Raw genomic sequence first — 10,000 nt, 5'->3', positions numbered from 1 at the left:
ATTTGATCTATCAAGCTATCGTTACCATGAGTCCCTTGGCCAAGCCTGCACTCATGTTTGCATGTTTGGACCGCGAGAGCCACCAAGGGGAAGCTTACACGAGTCTGCACATGGTACAAGCTTGCACGCATATGACAAACTTGGGGAGGAGCCATACCCATGCTCTGCTCTACATTTTATCTACTTTTCTTTCTCCCTACATTTTTCCGTTTGTGATTCTGATTGGCGCAAAGTCTCGTGTGTAGATAATTAAGTAAGATTGTACAAGGGGCTCATAAATGTCAAGGGAAGAAGTTCAACTCTGTGTCTCTATTCTATTTGCTGGACATACATACCATACAAATTTCCCCCATTGTATATGTGTCGCACCCACACAAACACCCTGAATATGTGCTTTGCCATTCTTTGTAAGACCTTGACTGTATATCAGGTGTGCTGTATCATTGTTGTGAGAGCCAAAAAAAAGTGTGCAGTTTATTGTCAATTCGGAAAACCAGGACAATGCTCTTAAGGCCACAATCTGATGAGATAGTGGAAACATTCAATAAGACCTTGATCCAACAATTGGGCCTGTTCACTACCACCTATCAGGATGACTGGGACAAACATCTCCCATATTTGTTGATGGCCTACCGCAACAGTCAGCACAGAGCCACCACAGACAGCCTAGCGCTGATCATGTACGGATGGGTTGGGAGCTGCTCATGTACTTGATAGACCACCGAGGGAGGGTTATGAACATCGCTTTGAGGAAGGCATGCAACGGCTCCATGCCTTCGCCAGTGCCAACTCCATCTAGTGGGCGTAAAGATGAAGTGCAGGTTTGACCACTGGAGTGAGGCGAGCGTGTATTCTCCGGGGATGAAGATTTGGTTCTTCAGTACTCAGAAGGAAGGGCAAATATCCAAAGCTCACCTCGCCCTACAGGGCCCGGGAATCGTCCTGTCACAAATCTGTGATGTGGTGTTTAAGATCAAAGTGGGGCCACGCTCCCTTCTCCAGATCGTCCAGGCAGACTGACTACGACCTTACAGGGGCAACGAACTACCCCCTCATGGATCGCTCCGACCTCAGAGGCAGAGGTGAGGCTGAGCACCTCAGCAAACGTGGGGGGTGGGGGGGGAGCTCATTGAAGTAGAGTAGTGTAGAGAGTTTTTGAGCCCATGTCGGTGCAGATGAACAACCCCCACTCAACCCAGGCAAAGGAGCATTAGGAAGTGATAGATTAGTTGGAAGGGGATAGAATAGTAATGTTATGTTGTGAAAAATTTTGAATAGTCATGTTGGAATAGTTATGCCCACATGGGGCACTAGAAATAGTCACCTTCATGTTAAAATTAGAATAGTTATGTCCACATGGGGGCACTAGAAATATTTGCCTCCATGGGGGCACAGGAGCATTAGTTCGAAGAGGGGATTAGCAAGAGATGGAAGTATTAGAGACAGTGTTAGAAACAGTTGACATGTAGTGGGGACATAACTAGCCTTGCAACGTACAGTTAAAAGGAACATGCATAGGGTAAGGGATGACAGGGTGAGCACGAGTTAGTCAGTGGGAATTAGTTTAGTAGATGGTGCCAGTGTGAATGGAGCTGTGGAAATGTGAATGAGTATAGATGGAGTGAATACAGGTCAGCAGCCTGAGAGTAAATGTGAGTGCATCGTGTATAGTGCGAAGGAACGATTGGGAGGGAATGAGCCGTGCCCAGGGAGACCTGGGGCTAGGTAAGAGATTAGTTAGGCCTGTCACATTTGCCACGGTGGCCGTAGGGTCTCCAAAATATATGGCCACGAGCAATTATACGGCGGCCGCAGTATTTGCACGGTCACACAATGTAGCAGTCACATATGTTTTTATTTTTCGGGGAGCCGCACGGCGTATTTAGAAATTGTGGAGACCGAAAATGTGGGGTTGCCGTACGGTCTTTGATTTGATGTCGCACGGTGACCTTAAGGGGGCCCTGCGGCGGCCATAGAATTTTCAAGGCAGATGCTAGGTAGCCTCAAGGTGCCCGCAGGGGGGCCCTAAGACAAACGTGCGGCCAGAGGGACGGTAACGAATGGGTTAATTTTTTTTTTAACCAGTTTTTTTTTTCCCGGCTTGTCGAATTGCTACGGCGAACGTAGAAATGAAAAAAGTTATAACTCCGTATTATAATTCCACGGCGACCCCTCCGGCCTGTAAAGGATAGCCAAACAGCGTAGGGCAACCCTGAGGCCACCACAGAAACTCTGCGGCCGCTGCACGTTTCTGTCAATTCAGAGGGTGTACGGCTGCCGTATCCTCGCCGTAGAGCAAATGTGACTTAGGCCTTTGGGGGGTTTCACTAAATTTGTTAATGGAGGTCATTCTACGGTTGGTGCCATGTTGTGAAATGTTTATTTTGTGGGTGTGCAATGAGTTTTGAATTGCTGGGAGTATGACTCACAAGAGGTGAGTGTGTTGAAGAAGGCACTCCAGGCGCTGGAGGGTCTGTTGGCCAGGGTAGGCCATGAGCCCATGGTGGGCATGTTAAATGTATGTATGGGCCCAGATACCCATGGGGAAGGGAAAAGGAGCACCAATTGCCAGCGAGGACATTGTGGGGAGGAAGCTGGGAGAGGTCTCCCCATAATTCAGAATGGAGCAGGTAAGCTCGGAGGCGGCCTTAGCATGCCGGGGGTACTATTGTGTGAGTACACAGGTGTGCAGACCTGTCAATGGAGCCACACTGCCCAGCCAGGAAATTGTGCAGAGGCATGGATGAAGAACAGAGGGTAAGGCCCTAATTAGTGTGAGCACCAACGCGCAGAGTTATGGGTGAAATAGGTTGTTAGAACGACATAATTTAAAGAGATATCGGTGAGTCCCGGGGAAGTTTAATGATTGATGTGATAAAGGATTGAGTAGTTTGGAGTGTTGTGTTTGCCCCTTCGCACCATCCACAACTCAGGTAACCACCGCCCGCTGGATTCACCCACCTGGAGAAGATGTATCATAAACTTGCACTAAAAATCCTACACATCCACCTTTTCTTCCTAAGGGATCCTGAAGGGATGAGAGGAATTTTATTAGGAATTTGGCACCGACTGAGGGGAACCCAAGAGATAGACATTCTAGTTCGGAGACATAAGGACAATTTACAGAGGAGGCTAGGGTAGAGCAGTCACTGATAGGGACTGGGGGACATGGACCAAGTTAATAAGTGATGAACTGAGGAGGGTGGCCTGTATGATCAATCAGGCAGAAGGGGACGCTGATGTGAACATCGCTAAAGCCGCAGTTTAACACTGCATATGCACATTCCACCATGCTGATTGGAGAGGATACTGACTTGTTAATTCTTCTTCTACATTACCACTGTATTTTAGATCGGACGATCAGTCAAGAGGCATTCCAAAATTGTGCATCAATTGCATAAAGTGTGTTCTTGGCAGGATGAACAATGATATTAATCCTTTGAATTGGGGTTGGAGACTTGAACACAATCAACTTATGCCCATAATGTCTGATATGAATGCTGCGAAGTATGTAAATAATTCTTGTAAAACTGTTTTAGCCCACCTGGTATGTGTTTAGGTATACAATTGCATTTAGAACTTTGTCATGTGAATGTGTTAGAGTAAAAGAACCCAACACATTCGTTTTCATGATTTTAAAAGACGGGGCATGTATGCATTGTTTCACTCGGGGGATAGGTGAGGTAATTCGTATTAGAGGGAACTACACCTAAGGGTTGTTCGGTGGGCATGCGTTGGCTGGTTTGTATTTTTCTAGTGTAATGTCTTCCCTTCCCCCCCCCCCACAACCCCTGCTCCTTTCAATCTTTCTTTATTCACTCCCATTGATCCGTTCCCCCCCCCCTCTGTTACTTTCAATCATTCCACCTTCACTCCATCGGTCCATACCCCCCCCCACCCCACCAAGCCTTTCTCAATCCACAAATAACCTCCCCTTCATCATAAAGGCTTTCAACAATCTCTCCTTTTCGCCATCAATCCGTCCCCCTCCCCCTCTGACTTTCTTGATCCACAAATAACCTCTCCTTCACCAAACATCCTTTCACCATCGGTCTGTTACCATCCTCCTCTACTTCTTTCAACAATCCCTCCTTCACCCCATCAGTCTTACCTTCAACTCCACGGCCGTTCAGTCATCCCTCGGTCCGGTGGAATCCCTCTCCGATTTTGCTCCCTTCTTACATGGCACAACACATGACACTTGGTGTTCATGGCTTGTGGGACAGCGCTTCTTGCATGTGAAATAGTACGTACAGTGCAAAGGATGTTTTGCTTATGCAGGGAGGGGCTGAGGGTTCTCGTCATGGTATTGGGTGGATGAAGGGAGGGGTGGGGGCTGTATTGAACATTTCCTCAGAATGACGTGGCATTTTCCACAAGCCGCATCATGGACCTGCCCCCATCGGATGCACACCAATGAAGGATAGGCTCACATGAGCTGAGACGGAAAAAGATCATGAGAGGAAGAAGAGGGGAGAAGCGCACGGAAGGAGGCTTAGAAGAGACGGAGAAAGCTCAGAGTGAGAGGAATAAGAACAGGGCAAGAGTGCAAGGCTCAGAAATAGAGAAGGCTTGTGAAAGAAGGAAAAAAAGCATAAGAGGGTGAGGAAAGAATGGTTTCATGAGCAGTTGGTGTCAAGCTTCTGTGATGAAATAAACTGAAAAGCGATGTGAAGAGGAAGAGGACAGAAGCGCAGGAAAGGAGGTTCAGAGAAGACGACAAAGAAAGCTTATCCTGTCAAGGAAAAGGAGGCTCACATGATCAGAGTGAGAGGAAAAGAAAGAGGAGCAGAAAGGAGCCCAAAGCTTGGAGTTGCCTGCATCTAGCACATCTAGGATGCTGGAGAGGATTTTCCTACTGGGTCTGGGCACCTCAGGGACGCGGCTGCATGTCCCATTGCTACTTCCCATCTTCCCCCATCTTTTCCTCTGCATTCTCCAGTGTATTTGGGCTTGCACAGACGTCGGGCAGTGTGAGGTGAGGGAGAAGAGAAAAGACTGCGTTTCTTTTCTCCATACTTTACTTTTCTTTTCAAGTTCTTCTTGTTTTATTCTTCTCCCCTGACTGAATGAGAGCCAAATATTTTGTGCAAGTAAGATTGAATAAGAATGAATAAAGTGTACGGTTAAATCTGATCCTATATGCCTTTTGCTTTCTTGCTTGTGTGTTTGTAATAAATAATTGTTTATTGTATTTCCAATCTGTCTCGGTTTTCTTTTCCTTCATTGGTCCGACACAGTGTCCAAATATAGTTTGACGGGAAGTTGTACCCCACCTGATTTGCTTTATTAGCCAGTGCGTACTTGGCAGCTCTGCTCGGCTGCACCTGATATGTTAAATAAATGCAAGTATGCATCGAGGGCACGAAACTCGCTTGGTGAGGTCAATCCACCGGAAAATGGCAGTACCAATCGGCGGAAGCAAGCACACACACATATATGTATATATATATATATATATATATATATATATATATATATATATATATATATATATATATATATATACATATATATATATATATATATATATAGTTGAGTTTCATTGCTTCCTTGCTTGATGCAAGCTCCACCTCTTTCATCAGTGGGAAGGTGTTGGGGCAGGAGCAAAAATTGGGCAATCATGCATGTGCAGTCCCAGCTCAGCCTTCTCCTCAGCGTGACGTGAGTATGTCGATTAAGTATGCAGTACAACGTGAGTATGTCTATCATGTACATAGTAGAATGTAGTTTATTTAAATTAATTATCAATGACATATGACACAATCTTCATTTCAACAAAAGTTTAACTCCACTTCAAACTCATATTCTATATCCACCTGTTGGACGGGTAAACAGCTTGTAAAACAATATTTTGCTTTCTCACCATATATCTGGGTTTGACTTTGCAGTGCCAGTGATTTCTTATTTTCCTCCTGGAACCAACTCTGTGACTCATCAAAAGTGGTGAAAGCAAGAACAAAGCGGTGGCCTGGCTTTTTGTCAAGCACATCACGATGGCAAGTTAGAACCACACCCATCAAACCTGAATTTATGTCTCGGTCCTGGAAGAAAAAACGAAGGTGGGCAAAAAATAAATTCCATCATATCAAAGTACAAATAAAATGGACGAAGTTAATAAAGGTGTCAAAATAGAATATAAAGGGGGAAAAAAGTAAAAACAAGAATTTGCTTTGGTTGGATCATTATTAAGAACTCAACAACCAATGATACTTTTCCATTACTTCATATCACCAATAAAACCAATTCAAATTTGTGCAAATGCTGAACACTGACCCTTGTATATGTGATATTCTCGAAATTAAAAAAGGCATAACTTTGTGAAATATTGACGAAACGCCCTGAAACTCGAACTTATTCTGTAACTTACGATAATACAGCCATGTACCAAGTTTCACTTTTATATGTTAAAGGGTATGGGGGAAAAAACATCTGGAAAAGCACAGGTGGGACAGACAGACGGACAAATGGAGAGTAAACCTATAGTCAGCGGTTCACATAACTGGTACTCAGGTACTCATGCACGGTTAAAAAATAAAAATAAAAAACTACATGCTTACTTCAAAAATGCTCAGAAAACTCAAAAGCGTACGAGCACCACAGAGGCTTTGATGTGAGGTTTTATCATCTCATGTACATGAGATTCTTCTGTGATAATTCTGATATATTGTGATTTCAAAATTTAAGTTTACAAAATTAAGCTTATAAATTATAAGATTTATAATTTATATTATAACTTGTAACTTTCAAGATAAAAAAAGATAGATCTGAGGAGAACATGCGAGCGAAGAGGAAGAAGAGGGGGTTTCCCAGCTCGTGTTGGTAAGATTCTTCCGTGATAATTCTTACAATTGATTTACAGTGATTTCAAAATTTAAATGTCCAAAATTAAGTTTATAAATTATAACAATATAATTTATAAGCTATATTGTAAGTTTATAACTTTTAAGATTAAGAAAAAAGATCGAAGGAGAACACGCAAGCGAAGAGGAAGCGGAGGTGGCTCAGGGGCATCCACAATGAAAAAAAAGATGGTTTGCGAGTCCATATCTTTGTTCCTTATCTCTGGAGTGAACGTTCTGAGAGACCACTTACAGAGGAGTGATTTGCATACAAAGCTGAGTGGCGCATTGAAAATTGGAGTGGACATTGGGAAAGCAGACAAGCATGCTTGAAGCTGACAAAAATGTTTTCGTGAGTACCAAACCATTTCTGCTGGTAATCATTGAAGAACCTAATTTTTAAAAAATTGTGTGAACCCCTGGCTGAAGACCCCTCTACAGCAGTAGTTGCCTGATCAGTCACCGATTCAGTTTGTGTTTACACTGATGTGTTTAATCTATCATGTTAACGTATGTTGTTATAATCACCAGCAAAGTGATTCAGTGATATCGAGTCGTGTGTGTGTGTGTGTGTGTGTGTGTGTGTGTGTGTGTGTGTGTGTATGTGTTGTTGCAGGGCTCTGTCTGTAAGGAAGACTTTTGAGCTCTGTCAGTGAGGAACTCTTTTGGGCTCTGTCTGCAAGGCGCACAGTTTTGGGCTCTGTCTGTGAGGAACACAGCGTTTGGGCTCTGTCTGTGAGGAACACAGCGTTTGGGCTCTGTCTGTGAGGAACACAGCGTTTGGGCTCTGTCTGTGAGGAACACAGCGTTTGGGCTCTGTCTGTGAGGAACACAGCGTTTGGGCTCTGTCTGTGAGGAACACAGCGTTTGGGCTCTGTCTGTGAGGAACACAGCGTTTGGGCTCTGTCTGTGAGGAACACAGCGTTTGGGCTCTGTCTGTGAGGAACACAGCGTTTGGGCTCTGTCTGTGAGGAACACAGCGTTTGGGCTCTGTCTGTGAGGAACACAGCGTTTGGGCTCTGTCTGTGAGGAACACAGCGTTTGGGCTCTGTCTGTGAGGAACACAGCGTTTGGGCTCTGACAGTGAGGAACACAGCGTTTGGGCTCTGACAGTGAGGAACACAGCGTTTGGGCTCTGTCAGTGAGGAACACAGCGTTTGGGCTCTGTCAGTGAGGAACACAGCGTTTGGGCTCTGTCTGTGAGGAACACAGCGTTTGGGCTCTGTCTGCGAGGAACACAGCGTTTGGGCTCTGTCTGCGAGGAACACAGCGTTTGGGCTCTGTCTGCGAGGAACACAGCGTTTGGGCTCTGTCTGCGAGGAACACAGCGTTTGGGCTCTGTCTGCGAGGAACACAGCGTTTGGGCTCTGTCTGCGAGGAACACAGCGTTTGGGCTCTGTCTGCGAGGAACACAGCGTTTGGGCTCTGTCTGCGAGGAACACAGCGTTTGGGCTCTGTCTGCGAGGAACACAGCGTTTGGGCTCTGTCTGCGAGGAACACAGCGTTTGGGCTCTGTCTGCGAGGAACACAGCGTTTGGGCTCTGTCTGCGAGGAACACAGCGTTTGGGCTCTGTCTGCGAGGAACACAGCGTTTGGGCTCTGTCTGCGAGGAACACAGCGTTTGGGCTCTGTCTGCGAGGAACACAGCGTTTGGGCTCTGTCTGCGAGGAACACAGCGTTTGGGCTCTGTCTGCGAGGAACACAGCGTTTGGGCTCTGTCTGCGAGGAACACAGCGTTTGGGCTCTGTCTGCGAGGAACACAGCGTTTGGGCTCTGTCTGCGAGGAACACAGCGTTTGGGCTCTGTCTGCGAGGAACACAGCGTTTGGGCTCTGTCTGCGAGGAACACAGCGTTTGGGCTCTGTCTGCGAGGAACACAGCGTTTGGGCTCTGTCTGTGAGGAACACAGCGTTTGGGCTCTGTCTGTGAGGAACACAGCGTTTGGGCTCTGTCTGTGAGGAACACAGCGTTTGGGCTCTGTCTGTGAGGAACACAGCGTTTGGGCTCTGTCTGTGAGGAACACAGCGTTTGGGCTCTGTCTGTGAGGAACACAGCGTTTGGGCTCTGTCTGTGAGGAACACAGCGTTTGGGCTCTGTCTGTGAGGAACACAGCGTTTGGGCTCTGTCTGTGAGGAACACAGCGTTTGGGCTCTGTCTGTGAGGAACACAGCGTTTGGGCTCTGTCTGCGAGGAACACAGCGTTTGGGCTCTGTCTGCGAGGAACACAGCGTTTGGGCTCTGTCTGCGAGGAACACAGCGTTTGGGCTCTGTCTGCGAGGAACACAGCGTTTGGGCTCTGTCTGTGAGGAACACAGCGTTTGGGCTCTGTCTGTGAGGAACACAGCGTTTGGGCTCTGTCTGTGAGGAACACAGCGTTTGGGCTCTGTCTGTGAGGAACACAGCGTTTGGGCTCTGTCTGTGAGAAACACAGCGTTTGGGCTCTGTCTGTGAGAAACACAGCGTTTGGGCTCTGTCTGTGAGAAACACAGCGTTTGGGCTCTGTCTGTGAGAAACACAGCGTTTGGGCTCTGTCTGTGAGAAACACAGCGTTTGGGCTCTGTCTGTGAGAAACACAGCGTTTGGGCTCTGTCTGTGAGGAACACAGCGTTTGGGCTCTGTCTGTGAGGAACACAGCGTTTGGGCTCTGTCTGTGAGGAACACAGCGTTTGGGCTCTGTCTGTGAGGAACACAGCGTTTGGGCTCTGTCTGTGAGAAACACAGCGTTTGGGCTCTGTCAGTGAGGAACACAGCGTTTGGGCTCTGTCAGTGAGGAACACAGCGTTTGGGCTCTGTCTGTGAGGAACACAGCATTTGGGCTCTGTCTGTGAGAAACACTGCGTTTGGGCTCTGTCTGTGAGGAACACAGCGTTTGGGCTCTGTCTGTGAGGAACACAGCATTTGGGCTCTATCTGTGAGGTTCAGACAGAGTGATAATTCTGCGATGAAGTTCAGCACTTATCACACTCAGCTATGCCTGTACCTCTCACGTTCTAGCGAGGGAAGGGTATTCCAACATGGCATCTGTTTGGCCCTGGAAGCGTGTGCTGCAGATTTGCTCCAGTTATATATTTATAGTATATACAGATCAGTGGGTGATACACACTGATGTCTGTATATTATCTTACTGATTTGTATATGTGTATTTTGCTTTCTTTATAA

At 46.5% G+C, this 10,000-nt stretch overlaps 1 protein-coding gene across 3 annotated transcripts in view; it reads right to left on the bottom strand.

Annotated features, from left to right (window-relative positions):
• LOC147031243 (venom prothrombin activator pseutarin-C non-catalytic subunit-like) overlaps nucleotides 1-10,000 on the bottom strand; it is a 460,275-nt gene that overhangs the window by 177,132 nt on the left and 273,143 nt on the right. For all 3 annotated transcript variants that reach the window (XM_085860320.1, XM_085860315.1, XM_085860319.1), the window contains one exon: nucleotides 5,867-6,044. In XM_085860320.1, coding sequence (XP_085716446.1) covers nucleotides 5,867-6,044 — 178 coding nt within the window. The remainder of the gene's footprint in view (nucleotides 1-5,866; nucleotides 6,045-10,000) is intronic.

This window comes from Eptatretus burgeri, chromosome 2 (genome assembly GCF_056783735.1).
Source record: "Eptatretus burgeri isolate ZD-2024b chromosome 2, Ebu_testis_v1, whole genome shotgun sequence".
Classification (NCBI taxonomy): domain Eukaryota; kingdom Metazoa; phylum Chordata; class Myxini; order Myxiniformes; family Myxinidae; genus Eptatretus; species Eptatretus burgeri.
This window is presented reverse-complemented; position numbering and strand designations above follow the sequence as displayed.